Source organism: Orycteropus afer, unplaced genomic scaffold (genome assembly GCF_000298275.1).
Source record: "Orycteropus afer afer isolate SDZICR_OR568_19922 unplaced genomic scaffold, OryAfe1.0 scaffold00212, whole genome shotgun sequence".
Taxonomy (NCBI): domain Eukaryota; kingdom Metazoa; phylum Chordata; class Mammalia; order Tubulidentata; family Orycteropodidae; genus Orycteropus; species Orycteropus afer.
The window spans coordinates 2,686,162-2,707,660 of NW_006921799.1; the positions used below are offsets into that span (position 1 = coordinate 2,686,162).

At 38.7% G+C, this 21,499-nt stretch overlaps 1 protein-coding gene across 1 annotated transcript in view; it reads left to right on the plus strand.

The window, feature by feature from the left end:
* Positions 1-21,499, plus strand: part of KLF12 (Kruppel like factor 12) — a 448,102-nt gene that overhangs the window by 239,347 nt on the left and 187,256 nt on the right. Inside the window, exon 5 of the mRNA XM_042781980.1 lies at positions 17,293-17,428. Coding sequence (XP_042637914.1) covers positions 17,293-17,428 — 136 coding nt within the window. The remainder of the gene's footprint in view (positions 1-17,292; positions 17,429-21,499) is intronic.

A 21,499-nucleotide genomic window follows, 5' to 3' on the forward strand; every position in this document is an offset into this window, starting at 1 on the left:
AGGAGGGGTCGCTATGAGTTGGGTCCAACTCGAAGGCACATAACAACATCAACAACAATATGGATATGCATAAAAAACATAACTCTTGATGGAAAAGTATTAAAAAGTGGGGAAAAGGACAACACATGTATAAATAATTCACAGATTTGAGAATTTGTGCTGGTTTTAGAACATATCCTCAAGAATACCAAGGATCTATTTTATTTGTAAGGAGCCCTAGTGGCACAGTGGTTAAGCAGTTGGCTGCTAACTGATAGGTTGGTGGTTCAAACTCACCAGCCACTCCTAAGGAGAAAGATGTGGCAATCTGCTTCTATAAAGATTTATAGCCTTGGAAACCCTATGGAGCAATCCTACTCTGTCCTGTAGGTTTGGTCTGGTTATTGCATTTCTAAGAGGATGAATTAAACCAGTGTTATATATGTATCAGGACTTAATTTTAAGCCAACAGATTTTCAGTGTATTCTAAAGATTAGGCATGAAGCAAAAACTGATTGAAGAAGAGTGAAACAGCAACATTGATTCTAAATGTACCATAATAGTTCTGCAAACCAGTTAAAAAAAAAAACTTTTTATGTTAAACTAGCAAAGAACTTTTCCCTTAGTCGCTTTCATGCCAACTAAATGCACATAACACAGCTGAAATAGGAGCAAAATTATGAAGTTCAAGGTAGATTTTCTGTTCTTTAAGTATTCCATATATCTAAAGCACCAAAAATAAAGACCATGATTCAGTAGAACTTAAAACTGTAATAGCAGATCTTAATCTATTTATCAAAGGATTCATTTAGAGCTAGTCAATGAACCAGAAAACCTAGGTAGAGCAAAAAGAACAATTGAGTTAAATAGGAAAGGTAGAACAAAGGGCCACATATTAACACTGAAAATCTGTTTCTCTTTATTACAGATAAAAATTAATTTGTTTATTTCATTATTCCCTGTATGTGCTGTTGTTATTGGGTACTGTCAAGTCCATTCCCACTTCTGGCAATCCCATGTGACAGAGTTAAACTGCTCCATAGGGTTTTCTGGGCTTTAATCTTTGTGGAAGGAGATCAGCATGTGTTTTTCCACAGAGCCTCTGGTAGATTCCAGCCAGCCAACCTTCCAGTTTACAGCTGAGTGTTTAAGCATTGCACCAGCAGTGCCCCTGTATGTACTCACCACAAAGCATTTTAGTATTAAGTGTCTTAAATCTTCTCTGCTTAAAGGAGATTCTGTTTTCAATAGATCAATTGAAGCTGGTTGGCTTCAGTTTTGATCATTTGTACTATTTGATGAAATGCAAAGGTAATGGGAAATAGGGTTGTAGTGGTATCTCAGGGGACCTCTTGAGTTCAGGACTCTCCACAGACTCAGGAATGTCCTATAAGGCTATCCAATGTAGTGTAAAAGTCCACTTGTTATTGGAAAAATTTATGAACTCTTTTTGAACTCAAGAGCCTTTTGTACTCTTAAGACTTTGTTCCAGTGAACCTAAGACAATTGTAAATCTATTCATTTTCTTTTTAAAAATGAGGAAAGTAGTTTTAGTTATGATTTTTCAGGAAAATGGAACTCTAGCAGTCTATGTTATAATCTTAACAAACATTAATTTTTAAACTATATTTTAAGTGATAAAATTCCTTCATTGTAGTTTCCAAGCAGTAACCAATGTGATAGGAATGATAAGAATGTTGAGGTTTCCTGGAAGGAGAGGAAAGCGTGTTAAATGTAATTTAGCTAAAAAGTGAATAAAAATTATCAACATTTTCATTCCAATGTCATCTCACAGCCTACTCAAAGCAAAAATATAATTATCTGAGACTTTATAGAGTAATAGAAATTTAATGATTGTGACTTTTCCCCTACAAATGCTTATATGAGAATGTAAGTCAGAATGTAATTTTAAAAAGAAAATGTGAAATCGACACTTTCATCGTTATATTGCAGAATCTCTTGCCCATGGGAAACACTGTGCTCATTTCAAGTAAAGACCTGCAATTATTACCATCATCTTCATCAGTAAATATTACCTTTCACTGTGTGTAAGGGAGTATAATTGACAGTCTATGCACTCAAGGAGCAGGCAGTAGAATGAGAGTGTAAAATAAATATATGCTTAAGTTTAATTCAAAATGGAAAGTGAAGTGCCATGAAGAAAAAATATATATACAAATACAATATTATGTTTGTTTTTTAAAAGGGAAGAGATTGCATTTAGTGACAGAATGAAGGGGAGGCTTATGAAGAAGATATCAGCTTGTAGGAAGGGTAGGTTTTTGTTTGCAGAATTGTATGTGGAAAGGAATAGAAAAATACATCTGGTTTAAGGAGGATAAGACTTGTAAGAATTCTGAATGAAAAGATGAATTGTGGACTAGTTGTAGCTGAAATGGTTGTACCTTATTTGTTAGGTGGGGAGTTCTGGTACTGTAGTGCCTAAGGCATTTGACTGTTAACCAGAAGGTTGGTGGTTCAAACCCACCAGCCACTCCTCAGAAGGAAGATGGGGCAATCTACTTCCATAGTGATACTGACTCAGAAACCCAAGGAAGGGTTGCTATGAGTTGGATCTGACTCGACGGCAGTGAGTTGCTTTTTGTTGGGGGAGGGCATTATTTGTTAGGTGGTGGGGAAAACTCAAGACTTTTAAGCAAAGAATGTCTTGAGGAGAGTTCTGCATTCATTTCAGTTACTGAAGAAATGTTATATAATTTGATGAAGTTTATGGAGAGGAGCAAGAGCAGTTAACACCCGATTTAGTGAAGGATACAAATGAAATGAATGAGAAATTCAAATATGAGTAACCAAGAAAATGATGGGTCTATCAACAGAGACTCAAAAACCAGGCCGAAGATAGGACTTGAAATTGGAATGACTGTTGAGCATGTTCCTGGTGTTGTGGCTATGAAATTGTACCAAATGCAGATCCCTGCCTGGTACACAGTCAGACCAAAACAGTTTACACACCAAATGATTAAGAGGAGAGAAAATTATTTATTGCAAAGTGGCAATGAAAAGAGACAGGGGTCCATACCCAAATCTAACTCCCCAAATGGTGGTCGGGTTACAGTTTTTGTAAGTTTCAGGAGACGGGGATATACATATTCATAAAACCTTCAGGAATTTGGGCATGAATTAGCTGAGGATTGGCTGAAATTTCCTTTATCTTGGTTGAAAGGGACAGTGGATTTTTTTTTTTTTTTAATTATGATTTGGGTGAAAGTTTACAGAGCAAATTCACTTTTGCATACAGCAGTTCACACACATGTTGTCTCATGACGTTGACTACAGTTTACCCCAATGCAACAGTTCCCCTCCCACTTCCTCCCAATATTTACCTCTTCTCCGTGTCCTTCCCTCCATGCACTCCTGCCCCCGAACTGTCTCCCTGTGCATAAGCAGCCCTTCTTTCTTCCATGATTGTTCTGTCCAAGGAGTGTATCTACCTCAGGTACATGTTCAACTTTTATGCCTCTCTTTTGTTTGGCTAAAAGTGTGGGTTCAATTCCAGACCTGAAGGGCAGCTAGGGACCATAGTCTCAGAGGTTCCACCAGGCTCTATCAGACCAGCAAACCTGGTCCCCTTTTTTTTGTTTTTTATTTCCCAAATGACTTTGAGTTTTCTTCCACATTGTTCTCCCTTTTTGTCCAGAATCTCCTACATAGATCCCCCTCCGAGTGGTTGACAGTGGTAGCGGGGCACTATCTAGTTCTTCTGGTCTCCTAGTCATATTGGCTGAAGATTGCATGATGTACCAGTCATAAGGACTAATTGTATATATGAATCTTTGCTTTTCTTCATTCTTCTTTGCTCTGGGTGAGGAGAGACCCATCATTGCATCTAGTTGGCTTCTTGCAAGCTTTTAAGATCACAGTTGCTACTCGCCAAAGTAGGAGGTGGAACAATGTTTTCTGCAGCATGTTATGCCAATTGAGCTTGATGTCCCCTGTGACTATGGTCCCGAGCGCACAGGTTCAACTACTTGGTCCCTCTGGGTAGCTGTCTGTGACCAAGTGGACAATGCGCTTGTGCACAGGATGAGTCACACTGGCTTCCTGTCATCAGCTGATTGGGGCTTAGGCAGAGGGGAGAATATCAGTTCCTAAGAACTTTGTTCCTGTTTTTCTCAATGCGCATGGCATGTCTGTGGGCCAAAGTCACTTTTCAAGTTGTCTCCCAAAACACATTAACATACTTATCACTTGTTTCTAGCAGATGACAGGAGACAATGTGTAAATTGACCTTTCATTCCATTCAGTTCTTAATGAACTGAGTTATCATGTTTACTTACCTGCCTCCAACTGAGATCCTATCTGTGTTAACCAGAGTGGGGGTAATAGTTGAGTTTTCCTTCTATTCAGTTCTTAAGGAACTGAGTTATTGTATTTACTTATCAGCCTTCAACCAGGGATGTAGGCTGAACTTTGTCTCCATCTGGCTTCAGTTAAACCACTGAGCTGCTAACCAAAAGGTTAGCACTTTGAACCCACTACCTGCTCTGTGGGAGAGAGATGAGGCAATCTGCTTCTTTAAAGAAACTCTATAGGGGTAGTCTACTATGTTCTCTAGTGTGTAATCATGAGTAGGAATCAACTTTATGGCAGTGGGTTTGAGTTTGTGGATTGAATATGCAGGTGAAGTAGTGGTCAGTAGGATACTGGAAATATGAGACTGGAGATTAGAGGAGAGGTTAGAGTTAGGAACATGGATTTGGTATACATTCCCTCTGAGATAGTAATAGACATTGCGGAAATTATAGAGTTGTATGAAATTGGTGATCAGCTCCTCAATGGTGACATAAAGAAGAGTGTAAACTATGGAACATGGGGATTGACTAGTATTTAGGCGTTTGAAGAAAGAGGAATCAAAGAAAATATAGGAGAGAGAGAGAAAGAGAAGAGAATTTAATAGTATACAGTAGAATCAGCAAAGGCATTCGTATTTTAGGGTAAGGGTAAATATTTTAGGCTTTGCGTGCCATATGATCTCTAACAACTAAAGTTTGCCATTGTTGCGTGAAACCAGCCAGAGACAAAAATGAGTGGATGTAGTTGAGTAAAACTTTATTTACAAAAACAAATAAAGATTCTTGAAGCTAAGGGAGGAAAGGACTGTAAGAAGTGGCTGGCAGTAAAAATGAAGAGAAAAAAACCAAAAGTCCTGAAAACTGGAAACAGGTTCAGTGGCATCACTAAGGGGTGGACCTTGAACTAAAGAATAATAGGAACATTATGAGATAATTTTTTTTTAATATGTTGGAAGCAGAAGCCACTACACTGTCCAGTATGCATGCAGGAATTGGGAGAAAAATAACCAAAGTGCGTATTCCGTCTGCATAGTACCAAATATCCCAGGATTTCTGTAATTCATTGAATCTTTAAATCTTCATTTGGGGTTATATGGGCAATCAGTTGCTACTCTGTACAGACAGTCAGTATCATTAGCGGTAGCAAAAGTAAAAGAAGGATATAGTTCAAACATCAATAATTAGAGTGGGACCCTGGAGAGCTGGTTCTTATCTTGGAGTTCACAATACTTTGAGACAAGTATATGCTTTATTTACTCATGAATTTTTCTCTCATCAAATTTTGATATGCAAGAAAAATAAGCCTGTAAGAGAGCACATTTAACAGGGATAAAGTATATTTTCTCATTTGTTTTCAGAATATCAGTTACAAATATATTACAAAGGGCATGCTTTGTAACCCTTCATGTAATAAAGTCCTGTGTTTTAATTGATGACTGTATTTGCAAACAGCATGAGGTGACAAAAGGAAAAAAAAAAGCTAGTGCAGATCTTAGAGAACATTAATATTAATGTCACTGATGAGCCCCACATGCGCATCTCAAGCTGGATCTCTGTCTCTTCTCTAGGCTCATATAGACAGGATGTTCTTTGTAAAATGACATCATTTAAATCTTGTCACTCTTATGCTCAAAACCCTTTAATGACTTCCCTTCCCTTCATTCTACAAGGCCTTCCTACTCTATACACCTCCTTTTCTCAGTGCTCTGTTAACATCTTCCCAGGCTCCAGCTATACTGGAAGTCCTCAAGGAGCCCTGGTAGCACAGTGGTTAAGTGCTTGTCTGACTTAAGGTCTCGGCTTTGACCCCACCAGCTGATCTGCAGGACAAAGATGTGGCTGTCTGCTTCTTTTGTTCTTGTTGTTAAGTACCTTTCAGTCAGTTTCCACTCATATAGACACTATATACAACAGAAGGAAACACTGCCTATCCTCAGAAGCCTTGCTAGTTTGAGCCCATTGTTGCAGCCACTGTGTCAGTCCATCTCCTTGAGGGTCTTTACCTTTTTCTCTGACCCTCTGTTTTACCAAGCACAATATCCTTCTCCAGAGACTGGTCCCTTCTGACAACATGGCCAAAGTAGAAGAGATGAAGTTTGGCCTTTTTTGCTTCTAAGGAGGATGCCAGCTCTGTTTCCTCCAAGAGAGATTTATTTGTTCTTCTAGCAGTCCATGGTATATTCAGTATTCTTTGCCAACACCACAGTTCAAATGCATCAATTCTACTTTGATCTTCCTTGTTCATTGTCCAGTTCTCACTTGCATTTGAAGCTATTGAAAATACCATGGGTTGGGTCATATGCACCTTAATCTTCAAAATAACATCTTTTGCTCTTTAACACTTTAAAGAAATCATTGCCAGCAGTTTACCCAGTGCAGTATGTCCTTTCATTTCATGGCAGCTGTTTCCATGCCCATTGATTATGGATCTAAGTAACAAGAAAATCTTGACAGTTTAAATCTCTCCATTTATCATGATGTTGCTTACTGGTCCAGTTGTGAGGATTTTTGTCTTCAGTCTTCATCAGTATGTACTTCAAGCCTTCTTCACTTTTAGCAAGCAGAAATTCAAGCCAGATTCAGAAGAGGATGTGGAACAAGGGATACCATTTGTGATGTCAGATGGATCTTGACTGAAAGCAAAGAATACCAGAAAGATGTTTAAAAATAAAAACAAAACCCACTGCCATCAAGTCAATTCCGATGTATTTACCTATGTTTTATTGACTATGCAAAGGCATTTGACTGCGGATCATAACAAATTATGAATAACATCGCAAACAATGGGAATTCTAAAACCTTTAATTGTGCTCGTGAGGAGTCTGTTTATAGACTAAGAGGCAGTTGTTTGAGCAGAATCAGAAGATTGGTTAAAAATCAAGGAAGGTGTCATCTGCATATTGCAAGTTGTTAATGAGTCTTCCTCCACTCTGGATGCCACAGTCTTCAGTTAGTCCAGCCTCAGATTATTTGCTCAGATTGAATAAGTATGGTGAAAGGGTGCAACCCTAACACACACATTTTCTTTTAACCACACAGAACCCTTGTTCTGTTCAAACAACTGCCTCTTGGTCTGTGTACAGGTTCCTCATGAGCATCAGCCAGTGTTCAGGAATTCCCATTCTTTGCAGTGTTTAATTTGTTATGATCCACACCATCAAATGCCTTTGCTTAGTCAATAAAAAACAAGTAAACATCATTCTGGTATGTTTTACTTTCAGCCAAGATCCCTCTGATATCCATCAGCAATGATATCTCTTATCCCATGTACTCTTCTCAGTCCAGCTTCAATTTCTGGCAGTTTTCTGTTGATACAGTGTTGCAACTACTTTTGAATCATCTTCAGCAAAATTGAACTTACATGTAATATTAATGGGAGCTCTGGTGGTATAGTGCCTAAGGCATTAGACTGCTAACCAGAAGGCTAGTGGTTCAAACCCACTAGCCACTCCTGAGAAGAGAGATTAGGCAATCTATTTCCATAGAGATATCACCTCACATACCCAATGAGGGGTTGCTATGAGTCAAATCAAGTCAATAGCAGTGAGTTTTGTGATATTCTATAATTTGGATCATCCTTCTTTGGAATGGGCATAAATACAGATCTCTTCCAATCAGTTGGCCAGGTAGTTGTCTTCTAAATTTCTTGGCATAAACAAGTGAACACCTTTAGTGATAAATATATTTGTTGAAACATCTCAATAGACATTCTGTCCATTTTTAGAGCCTTGCCTTTTGCCAGTGCTTTCAGTGCAGGTTGGACTTCCTTTAACACCATCAGTTTTTGATCATATGCTACTTCCTGAAATGGTTGAATGTCAACCAGTTCTTTTTGATGTAGTGACTCTGTGTATTCCTTCCATCTTCTTTTGATGCTTCCTGTATTGCTCAATATTTTGTCCATAGACTTCTTTGTAGTAATTAAGGTTGTGTGTCACCTTGGCTGGGCCATGGTTTTGAGTGGCTTGGCAGCTGTTTGTAGATACTCTCCATGATGAAATTATAATCACCTCCATGGTGGAATCTGCTGTGAGATGTTAATCAGTGGAAAGGGAACTGCCTTTGGTGTGTGGCCTACTTCCAGTGTACGTAAAAGAGGTTTGGGAAAGATCTCTAGCTTTTTGGCACATCTGGATCCTGCATTTGGCTGAGTCTTCATCTCCAGTTCCTGGGCTTGAACCAGTGGCCTGCCATGTTATGTGCCAGTCTTGGGATTGTTGTGTTGCCTGCTGTGTTGCCTACTGATGTTAGGATTGTGCCATTTTGCCTGCCAATCTTGGGTTCATCAGCCTTAGAAGCGAGCAGCTGCCTGAGTTAAGAGACTCTAGCTCCAGTCGGTCTGGAATAAACTGAAGCCCAAGGTCGAGAAGCCTTCACCCAGCCCCTAGAGCCGTCGACGAAAGAGGGGGAGGCCTTCAGGGAGATGGATTGATACAGTGGCTGCGATGATGGGCTCGAGTATAGCATGGATTGTGGGGCTGGCGCGGGATCGGGCAGTGTTTCGTTCTGCTGTGCATGGGGTCGCTATGAGTCAGAAACGACTCGACGGCACTTAACAACAACAACAACATACTTGTTTTGATTTTTTTCAGCTTCAACCTAAAATTACATCTAAGCAGTTGAAGATCTGTTCCACAGTCGACCCCTGGCCTTGTTCTGACTGATGATACTGAGTTTAGCCATTCTTTTTCCACAGATGTAGTTAGTTTGATTTCTGTGTATTCCATCTGGTGAGATCATGTGTGTAATCTCCATTTATGTTCTTGGGAAAGTCATTGGTATTACAAAATTCTGTCATGTGATCGCTGATATCATTTCTATCACCAAGGCCATATTTTCCAAGTACCATGCTGCTTCTTTATTCAACCAAGATCTATAAAGATTAAATCAAACCAAAACCAAACTCATTACAGCCTAGAAAACCATAGGGGGAATTTTTGCTCCATCCGATCTGGTTGCTAGGAGTCAGAATCTACTTGATGACAATGGATTTATTTGTTTGTTTTTGGTTTTTCTAGTCTTCAGCACATAATCACATCCCCACTCAGAACCTCTGCACTTACTGTTTGTCTTGCCTGAAATGCCCCACCTTTACTCAGTTTCTTCATATCCTTTTTCAAATGTCATGTTCTTCCTGAGACCTTTCCTGGCCAGTCCCACCAAAATTGTCAGCCTGCCTTTTAGCAGCTCCTATCCACCTTCACTGCTTTATTTTTCTCCATGGAACTTACCATTCTCTGATATAGTGTAAGTTGCTCTTAACCACTGCTATCAAGTCAATTCTTATCCATAGTGACCCCCATTGGGTTTCTGAGGTGGTAAATCTTTAAGAAACTAGATTGCCCCATCTTCCTTCCACAGAGTGCCTGGTGGGTTTGAACTGCCAACCTCTGGTTAGTACTCGAATGCCTTAGGTACTGTGCCACCAGAACTCCTTAAGTTACTCTTAGTTGTTATTGTATTATACTTCTTCATCTAATGTAAATGCAGGTATTTTTATCTACTTTGTTCACTGGTCTGTCCCAGCACCCACAAATTTATTGCCTCACATGCATGTGAGAGCTGGACAATGAATAAGGAAGACTGAAGAAGAGTCAATGCTTTTGAGATGTGGTGCTGGTGAAGAATGCTGAAAGTACCATGGACTGCTAATAGAACTCACAAATCTGTCCTAGAAGAAGTACAGCCAGAATGCTTCTTGGAAGCGAGAATGGCCAGATTTTGTCTCACCTACTTTGGTCATGTTGTCAGAAGGGACCATTCCATGGAGAAGGATATCATGCTTGGTAAGGTGGAGCGTCGACAAAAGAGGGGAAGGCCCTCAGCAAGATGGATTGACACAGTGGCTGCAATGATGGGCTCAAGTGTAGCAAAGATCATGGAGCTGGAACAGGACCAGGCAGTGTTTTGTTCTGCCGTGCATAGGGTCACTATGAGTCATAGACAACTTGACAACACCTAACAACAACAACATCCCAGCACCCAATAGTGTGCTCATCCCCCAGTAGATGTTTGATAAGTAGCACCAAATTCATAAATGAATGTTGGCTGAATACATAAATGAGTGTTTTGATTAAGGAAAGCAATAGTTTTATATTTTATCCAATATATATATTTTGCTTCTATGGTGGTACATTCAGGGATAACTAGTGGTGCAGTGGTTCAGCTGCTAACTGAAAAGCCAGCAGTTCCATCCCACCAGCCAGTCTGCAGGAGAAAGATGTGGCAGTCTGCTTCCATAAAGGTTATAGCCTTGGAAATACTATGGAACAGTTCTCCGGTGTTCTATAGGTCACTATGAGTCAATGTGACTCTGTGGCAATGGATATGGGTAGTGGTACCTTTATATAGGTCCATTTGAAGACAAAACTGCCTAATTTGAATTGCTCAGGAGTTGATGAGGGATTTAGAAACAAAGTTATCTAAGGAGATGTTTGAAGACCACTATATTTACTAACTGTTGGAGTGAAATGTAATGGTAATTGACTATGAAGTGCCAGGCAGGGTCCTAAAGCTTTGCTTATATTCTCTAGTTTACTCCTGTTGCTGACAACAACAATGGCAGGAGAAAAAACTGATGGTTACAGTTGTGAAGTGAATTGCCCCAGGTCTGGTGGCTGTATATGATGGAGCTAGAATTCACACCCATGCTTTCTGAGTCCAAGCAGTTCAACCAGTTCTGGTGGAGTTGATTTCAACTCATGGTGAACCCACATATGTTAGAATAGAACTGTGCTCCATAGGGTTTTCAGTGTCTGATTTTTCAAAAGTAGATCTCCAGACCTTTCTTTGGAGGTACCTCTGGGTAAACTCCAATTTTTTGGTTAACAGCCAAACACATTGACCATTTATGTCACCCAGGGACTTATTCTAGGTCCACATCTGTGCTTTCATCCTAAGGAGTTTCAACTCCGTAGAAACTCTGAGGTCTTCCTTTTTGGAAGGATTGCTGCATAGATTGTTGGAGGAAGACTCTTCTATTCTATGATGCTCTGAATTTTCTCCCTACACATCTCCCTTTCTTCTCCCCAACCCACACAATTCATTTCCCCTTTTTCCTCCTTCCTTTACCTACTGTTTTTTCTAGTTAGTCTAAAACAGCAATTCCTGGAAGTCAAGGTTTCAGCTCTGGCAGAATGAACAGTTAGGGTGTCTGCAGGTAGCGGGCAGGCTGTCACTAGCTGAAAGGGAAGAAAAGAAAGCCTGTCAGCACTGTTGTCACTGGCCCGCCCAGCTGCCTCTCTCATTTCTCTAATAGTTGTGTAGCCCAAGCCCCACCAGCTCTGTGGGTAAGACATGAAAGGAATTCAACATCAACTTCTTCTTTGATGCATTCTTGTGAAAAACTGTTAGTCTGTATGTTTTAATGTATTTTCATAGACTGTTGTTTTGTACACATTTAACATGGTGACATATGGAAAAACATTCTTTCCTTTAAGAATTGCTAATGGAGCAGTTTATCTCCAAGGAAGTTAGCAGAGTTTTAATGTTTTGGCAGCCCCTAGGGTAGCTATGAGGTGCTCTGGTGGTGCAGTGCCTAAGGCATTTGACTGCTAACCAGAAGGCTGGTGGTTCAAACCCACCAGCAGCTCCATGGAAGGGAGATGGGGCAATCTACTTTCATAAAGATTTACTGCCTTGGAAACCCAATGGGAGTTGCTCTGAGTCAGAATCAACCTGATGGCAGTGAGTTTGGTTTGGTTTTTGGAGGGTAGCTATAAGAAGCTCTGGTGGTGTAGTGGTAACCAAAATGTTTTTCATTCAAACCCACCAGCTGCTCCATGGAAGAAAGATGAGATAGTCGTGCTTCCACAAAGATTTACAGCCTTGGAAACCAAATGGGGGTCTCTATGAGTCAGAATCAATTTGATGGCAGTGAGTCTGGTTTTTAGCTTTGAGAGTAGCTTTGATTTGGAATTGACTTGCTGGCACACATCACCAGCAGGCTGATGTAGGGGAAGGTGAGAAAGGACACTGCTGCCACTGTGCTGTCAGTCCACTATATTTGGGTGGAGAGGAGGGAATGAAGTTTAAATTCTTCATATGAATTGAAGAGAGCCAAGGATGAAAAATACAGCTTTGAGTAACCATATACCTGGGAGGACCCATCCAAGTGAGCTTCCTGTCAGGTATGACCTTGAGAGAGGAGTGAAAAAGCTTTGTTCCCCTAAGCAGTATAATCAATTAGGTAACCCTGGCTGAGGAATGGTGAGAGACCAAGGAAGATGTCCATAAAGCCAAACACTTATAAATACATTTTAGAATATTTTGGATTGAAATGTAAATAGTGTAAAATACTTTATGTGACTTTTCTTTTTTTTTTTAATATTAACATTCCACTTAAATCTGTAGGTATTTATGTGTCTAAAAGCAGGGTTGTTTTTTGGGAGACGAATAGAGAGAGATGTGATTGACTGTAATTGTAGCAGTAGTTTGTCCGTATCACTACTGGGAAAGTGCTAGAATGGGAGAGTAATGTGGAACACTGATTATACATTGCAGTATAAAGCATCTTCTAGCTTAAGATAACATTATTTTGCTATCACATAATTCCATGGGTCAAAAATTGAGGGTGAGTTTAGCCAGGACAGTGTCATGCTGGTCTCACATGAGATCACTCATATGATGTACTAGTTTCCTGCTGCCATATGAATGTATAGAAACTAGTGACTTAAAACAACAGAAATTTGTTGTCTCATAGTTTGGGTGACCAGAAATCTGAAATCAGGATGTCAGCAAGGCCATACTCTCTCTGAAAGCAGTACAGAAATCTTTCCTTGTTTCTTCCCAGCTTCTGCTGGTTCCTTGTTTCTAGGTTTATGGATATATCACTCCAGTCTCTACTTCTGTCTTCAAGTGGCTGTCTTCCCAGTATTTCTCTCTGTGTCTCTTCTCATTTGTGAGGAGGACACATTGGATTGGGACCAACTACAGTATAACCTCATGTTAACCTAGCTGATAACATCTTTAAAGATCCTATGTCCAAACAAAGTCACATTGATAGGTACTGAGAGTTAGAACTTCAACGTATCTCCTTCCAGGACCCAATTAAGTCTGTAACATATGGCCACAGCCATCTGACAGCTATAATATGTCTGGTCAATCTAAAACGACTCATTCACATGCCTGACAGTTGGAATTGGCTGGTCTTTTATAGACTTCCTGACTTCTTTACATGGTGGCCAGGTTATATAAACAGCAGAGAGAGGGGAAACCTAATGTGCAAGTGTTTTTCAAGCCTCTGTTTATATCACAGGAGCTCTGGTGGCATAGTGCCTAAGGCATTTGACTGCTAACCAGAAGGCTGGCAGTTTAAACCTACCAGCCACTCCTCAGAAGGAAGATTGGGCAATCTACTTCCGTAGAGATACTGCCTTGGAAACCCAAGGAGGAGTCGCTATGAGTCGAGATCGACTTGATGGCAGTGAGTTTGGGTTTGGTTTGGTTTACATCACACTTGCTATGCCCAACATCAAGTCATATGCCAAGACCAGAGCCATTGTGGGAGGTGACTCTACAAGGGAGGCACGATTCATTGGAGACCTAACAATAACTGTCCACCACAGGTGGGATTTGAAAGCCAGAGTAAATAGGTTCAACTTCAAGTGCCAGAGTCCTGCAGTTATCTTCCCAGAGACTTTGTCACATGGGGTGAAGCTCACACAGTGTTCCAGAATACCCCAACTCATAGAAATCATACCTATATTAATAAGGAGCTTTTGTTGTTGTTGTTGTTATTTGCCATAAGGAGCTAGGTTAACCAAAACTCATCTGATTCCTTTTATATTTAAGAGGAATAGAATTTCAAATGTGAATTCTTTTCAGATATTTATAGATCATCTGCTGCTCTCTTACTTAGGGAAGGAGATATGTTATTGGTTCTACATTCTGTGTTACTGGTTATTCCAGGTACTTCCACTGTCTGTGCCCAGATGCCCCAGAGAATCAGTCCTTCATAAATGGGCTGAGAAATTCAAAGACTAATGGAGGTTAACTAGGGTAGATGTCCCTATCTCACATTTAATAAAAATAGAGCTGAGTTATGCAAGTATGTAGATAAGCTAATCATCTGACCTAATCAGCAATGCAGATTTTAAAAAGCCTTTCTAATTACTTCCTTGGCTTGGCTGAAGGTATCAGTATAGAGTTTTCCCAGCATGATGGTAGCAGATGTATTTCATAATATTTATTGAAAATATTGGAAAGAAGTCCTCAATTATGATGTTCCTGAAAAGTGCATCAAAAAAGATACCATATTTAACATATTTTAAACTTTGATTAAGATATAAACATAACACATAATTTAAATGATCATGTAACAACTCTCACACTAATTATTTGGAATCTTTCATAGAGCTAGACTTAAATTTCAGAGCCAGATTGCTTATTGGTTAACTGCCTGAAACTTTCTTGAGTTATATTAATTTACCTCTGAGAGCTCAGGTTGTCTTGGATAAAATGAAATTACCAGAATAATCCTGTTCTCTTTTTTTTTTTTTTTTTTGGCTGTTTACTAATTTGGTGTCTTGGCATAGGGATTTTAGTGTCTGTGTTTCAACAACTTTAAATGTTAAGTTGTTGACAATTACAGGCGTATGTAGTGCTATACAATATGTGACTTGGAAGCCTGGATAGATTTAATACTCATTTTCTTGGCTGAATTTGAGTAGTTCTGAATGGCTGTGAAGTGAATCATTCTATAGCAGCAGAGCCTGAAAAGAAACTGCCTGTGAATTCCTGGCTGAGATGCCTGTGTCATCCCTGGGGCCTGTGCTAGTTGAGTGCTCGCTGTTCATCTTTACCTTCTGTGAGCTGCTCAGTTTCTTTTCCAGTACATTCCTTTTTCAATAAATTAGGCTAATAAGCCAGTTTATATTGCCTGTGACCAAAATAAGCCTTAAATGATACAATGCCTTCAGTACTTAGGTGGTCTCTGTTATCAGGTGATGGTGAAACTGGTTACTTCACCCTACAAAGAATTCCTCAAATATCCCTCTTCTGGAGAATCTCCTCTAAAGATCAAATGGACAAGAAACACAGTCTTTTTGTCCCACAGTTTGTGGCATATAGAACACATTAAAAAACGATCAGTGAATGTTACCACAGGAAGCCTGCCATTTGAGGACTGAATCCTATGCTTGAGGAAGTGGTGAGTGTAGAGTCACATGGAAGTAAATGTTTTTCCTTGATGACAAGAAAATATAAACAATCTGATGTATGATTTAATTTCTTTGTTAGTGACTTTGAAACTAGAACATAGTTATACAATTTGGAATCATAAAGTGTAATGCTTCTGTATGTCTAAACTCTTAAATCTCTAGATCAAAGTTTCTCAACCTCTCTACTATTGACATTTTGGACCAGCTCATTCCTTGTTCTGAGAGTCTGGCTGATGGATTATAGGATGCTTTCCAGCATCACTAGCCTCTGCTTAATGGATGCCAATAGCAGTGCCCTCTTTCTGCACAGTTGTGACAGCCACAAATGTCTCCAGACATTGCCAGATATCTCTTGGAGTGGTAAATTTGCCCTCTGTTTAGCTTTGGCTGCTTTTTAGATTACTTAAGTTCTGTTCTCCTTAACTCATCCAACATTTACAAGCACTTCCATTGTTCTTATATAGGTATGTGCCAAATTTATCATGTCGCAAATATACTAGCACATACTAGCTTTAAGATACAAATTTTCTATTACTGAAGTTTAGTTAGAAATATGTTGAAAGTGTGCATATGTACTTTTTCCAACCATACTGTAAATGTTAGGTAGCATCATAAGAAATTACCATTTTGGGTGTTGAAAAAAAAAGATTAAATATTATAATTTCTGTGTGGTTCTACCTAATGCATGAAGCATAATTATACGAAAATTATTTGAGAAGAAAAAGAGAGCTGCAATTCCAAATATACCCATCTTTTATTGTAAGCATAATTTTAAGTGTATTTTGCTTTCCTTTGCAAGCACTGTTGATTCTAGAAATCTCATGCAGGTAGGTTTGAGGAATAGCAGTCTGGTAGGAGCTGTGAGGTTGAATCTATATATTTTAGCACTGTAGTTAATAATTTGTGCAGCACTTTTAATTTAGAAGGTTTGCCTCTTCTGTGCTTTAAGTGAGGATTGATGGAAATTCTGGGCAGTGGCCACTAAAGCTGTTCATAGAGAGAAGGAGGAGGAGGAAATGAAATCTATCTCTTAAAAATATGTGATACCATATTAAATGTCTGTGATAATCCTCTCATTCATTGGAAAGGATCAGATGGTCCTGGTCAACGAGTCTCAGAACATTAGGCTATTTCCTGCTTTGGCAAGTTCACCATGGGAGGAGACTCATATCTAGAAATGCCTTTTTAAAAAAAGAAATGAAGATGGAGATAAAGAGCACTTTCCAGCACATATAAACAGATAGTTAAAATGCTCTTGCTCCCGTCATTCTTATAAATGTGCTCAAATCTCCACTTACAGCAGTAATGAACCACATCACAATGATGCACCGAAGTACGAAAAATACCTAAAACTTCATTTTAGTCATCAAAACCTTGTTCTTCTTTAAAGTTATTAGGAGACCTATAAAGCGAGTAACATTACCTCTCCTGGATGCTATCTCCCTTCCAGGGAATGTGCTAATGAGCAGTGATACAGAACTCTGGCAGCAGGAGCAAGGAGGAGGAGAAGCCAGAGGGTTGAACAGTAATTCGTTAGCTACATAATCAGCTTCTGACCACTCAGGAGTTGATAATATTGTGAACTTTATAGTTTGTAGCCTATAATCATACCATGAAACTCTTGAAAGCTGATGTAGAATTTGTGAATCAAATGAACAAAGGGGGAAAAAAAAAAACAATGATTACATAAAATACTTAGTTTTCACCAATTCCTGTAATTTCTAGAAATTCCATTTGCATGGTATGCACAGAAGAGAGGTTCCATGCTTGATGTTGGTCCAGGACAAGGTTAACTTTCTGCACACTAATTTTAATTCATTATATATGCCTTTTTTTCCCAGCACAAATGGACCCTCGAGGCCTATCTCCCAGACAAAGTAAAAGTGACAGTGATGATGATGACCTGCCAAATGTGACCTTAGATAGCGTTAATGAAACTGGATCTACGGCCCTTTCCATAGCCAGAGCAGTACAAGAGTAAGTATCACATTCTCAGGATGAACTAAGAATTGCCAAGGTGTTCAATGGATAATGGAAACAGCAGCCTCTCCTGTTCCCCAGACATGTCACCATAGCTCTGAACTGGCACACACACATCCACATCTTTCCATTCAGCCTGATGCTCTTTGGAAGAAGAGTAAGGGAAAAAATGGGGTGTTTTAAATACTTGAAAATTTATGCTTTGATTAGAAATAAGATCTCTGTACTTTTCTCTTATCTCCTATATCCTTCTTGTTAACACTGGGGAAAAAATGTTTTTTGGGTGTCAGTATCCAGTTATCATTATTACTGTTTATACATAACAACCAAGAGAAAATGCAGTAGTATCTTGTTTTGATAGGAAATGAAAGAATACATATTTAAAAAAAAAAATTTGGAAGATAATACGTCAATGCTTTGGAAAATAAAAAGCTTAAGACATTTTTTTAAGAGATCTTTTTCTCTTATTTGGACCATGCAGTTGAATTTTATCCTTTGTTTATTGAGAATAACTTTTTCTATCATTGTAAACTCCAGGTATCTAGAATTGAACCCAAGGATACTATGTAGATTTTTTCTCCAAAATAATTTCCTTAAAGAAGAAGAGAATTTAAATAGCCACCATCATTGCTGACACATACTAAGTTTGCTCAGTGTGATCTTAGTACTTTCCCATGTATTAATTCCTTTAATATTGATTGAGTTCCTACCATGTATTAGGCCTTGAAGTTAAATAATAATAAACATTGGTATAGCCTTTTATAATGTACAGTGTATGTGTATAAAATGAACAATATATCTTATATATAGAGATAAAATATGTATTTTGATGGTGTAGTGGTTAAGGTAGGAGATCTGGTAGCATAGTGCCTAAGGCACTTGACGCTAACCAGAAGGCTGGCGGTTCAAACCCACTAGCTATTCCTCAGAAGGAAGGTTGGGCAATCTACTTCTGTAGTGATACTGCCTGGGCAACCCAAGGAGGGGTTGCTATGAGTTGGGTCTGACTCGACAGCACATGACAATAACAATAGTGGTTAAGGTAAGGAGCTCTGATGGCATAGTGCCTAAGGCATTTGACTGCTAACCAGAAGTTTGGCAGTTCAAACCCACCAGCCACTCCACAGAAGGAAGACTGGGCAATCTACTTCTGTAAAGATTTACTGCCTCAAAAACTCAAAGGGGAGTCTGTATCTACTCGATGGCGTTTAGTTCTTTTTTTTCTTTTTTGAGTGCATAAAGCATTTGGCTGCTAACTAAAATTTGATGGTTTGAACCTACCAGCTGCACCATGGAAAAAAGATGAGGCAGTTTGCTTCTATAAAGATTTACAGCCTTGGAAACACAATGGAGGTTGCTCTGAGTGGGAATTGACTGATGATAATGAGGTTTTTTTTTTTTTTCCTTTAGTTATATGTGTATGCCATGCACACACAGGATATAAAGAAAGAGGATACAAGGAATCTGAAATAAAATTTAGACTCAGAAATATCTGGATTGAAATTCACATTCATGCTCTTAATAGCTGCGTGATTTCTCATAACTTATTTAACCGCTCTGAGATGTTTCTTTAATATAGGAAGAAAATGAAAACACTTGCCTTATTGGACTATTGTGAGGGTTTGATATAGCTACAAGATACAAAAAACGAATAATAGAGTTGTTGGTACATAGAAGGCATTCAGTTAATGATGGAATTTGTGGTATCACTAGTAATAGTAATAATAGTGTGCTAATGGAAGTATATACCAAAACTCATTGCCATCAAGTCAGTTCCAACTCATAGCAGTCCTTATAGGACAGAGTAGAACTGTCCCATAGCATTTCTAAGGCTTTAAATCTACAGAAGCAGACTGCCGCGGCTTTCTCCCATGGAGCAACTGGTGGGTTCGAACTACCAACCTTTTGGTCAGCAGGCCAGTGCTTTGAACCACAATGCCATAAGAGCTCCTTAGTATAAATAGAGAACAACTAGGAGATAGGAAATACAAATGTGGCAAGTTTCATTATTCTACTTTTACAAATGAAGACATTGAGGAGCAGAGAATTTGAATGACTTGTCCAAAGTTATATAATAAATGGTAACAGACATAAAGTTAGGACTTCTAACTCCAAAATGGGTATTTTTCTAAGAGTACATGCAAGATCTGTTACGAATATCTTTCTATTTAACTACTTTTAAAAAACATTTTTTTTTTCTCTTATTTGTTTAAGTAATTGATTATAGTACCTTAATAATCTCCAAAGCAAATGTTAACTTGAGCCACAATAGGCAGTGAACCAAAAGGGTTGTTGAAATTGTATTTAAAATGGTGATAAGGGGAGTTAGTTTTCTCAATCCTGATTCATAGTGATCACCACAGTGATGATGGTTTTCTGTGAGCTAAATCTTAAAATCTAGGATTCCGTTTTCTCATCTGTGAAACTAGCTGAGTGATGTAAGTTTCAATTCTGTGATGGATATTATGTTCCACTTATTATTTAAATAACATTATTTTCTTGCATCAGTATATCATGTTTATGTGTGTATTTATAGACATATATATGTTTCTTTAGCTCATTGTATAAAATTTGGGATTATGATTAGTAAAATCTAGATTATACTTACTCCATTTAGGATTTATATAACAAATGGTGATATTACCTTCTTAGATATAATCATTTTGGGGCTTTTTAATATTATATGATTATAGTGTAATAGTGTATTTTAATGTGCAACTGCTTAATAGCCTCAGAAACTGGGACATCATTTTTAAAATATGTCTCTGATTTGCTTCGTGTGCACATTTTCAAGCCACAATATTTTACGTAAGTGTGCATATGTCTGTCTTTATTACTATTACAACATTTGCATGTGTGTCTTGGTAAATGCCAGATTCATTATTGGTGTAAATATTTTCATTAAGTGATTAGTAAAGAAAACACTGAGCTGTCACCTGGGAAGCCCTAGAATGCCAGGGCCCATCCGTAATTGATTAACCATCATTCAAAGTGCAGTAAAAGTGTAGACACTGAAAGAGCCAAGTTGCTGTTAGATGAAGCAACCTGTTAAATATAGGTGTAGGTTTTATACCTATATTTATTATACCTATACCATTATAGTTTTTTTGTTTAAATCTTATACCTAAATTCATGGAATTTAACTTTTGTTTTTCTTTTTCTTTTATTTTTGTTTACTGGGATTTGGGTGAATGTTGACAGAGCAAATTGCTTTTCCATTCAATAACCTAAATACATTCTGTTTAGTGATATTCACTGCAGTCCCCACAGTGCAACAGCACTCTTCCAACTTCCTGTCCACACCCACCACTTCCCTTCATCCTTCCTTCACATCCCCCCCACCCCACCCCTTTCTAGATCTATCCTTGGACAAACGCTGCCCTCTTGAGCTTGTGTGGTTGATTGTTCTAATAAGTAAATACCCTCCCCGTATCACAGTTCACCTTATAAGCTTTTCTGTCATTATGCAGACTTTTGAGCCACAGGGGTGAGTTCAGTTCCCGTCTTGAAGGGTGTCTAAGGGCCATAATCTCTGAGCTTCCACCAGTCTTCATCAGACTAGTAAACTGAGCTTTTTTCTTTTCTTTTTTAATGATTTTGAGTTTATTTTTCTCTCACTGCAAGACTTCCTATTGTGATTCCTTTCAGAGCAGTCAGCAATGAATGCTGAGTCCCATCTAGGTCTGATCTCAGGGTTGTGGAGTTTGGGCTTCATATGGTTCTTTAGTCCTTTAGGCTAATTGTTTCCCTGCATCTTTGATTTTCTTCACTCTTCTTTACTCTGGATAGGGAGAGACCAATAGTTGTACCTTAGATAGCCAATCGCAAGCTTTTAAGACCCTAGTTGCTACTCATCAAAAGAAGGTGTAGAACATTGTCCTTGTGGACTGTGTTTTGCAAGTGACTTTAGTGTCCCCCCTAACTATGGTCCTGAGCACCCATGCCCAGTGATTCATTTTCTCAGGGCGTTTGGTTATGACTAAGAAGTTTTCATAATGTGAAATATACTGTGCTACATTCATGGATATATTTGCAGCACATAAAAATATATATATAGGTGGAGATATT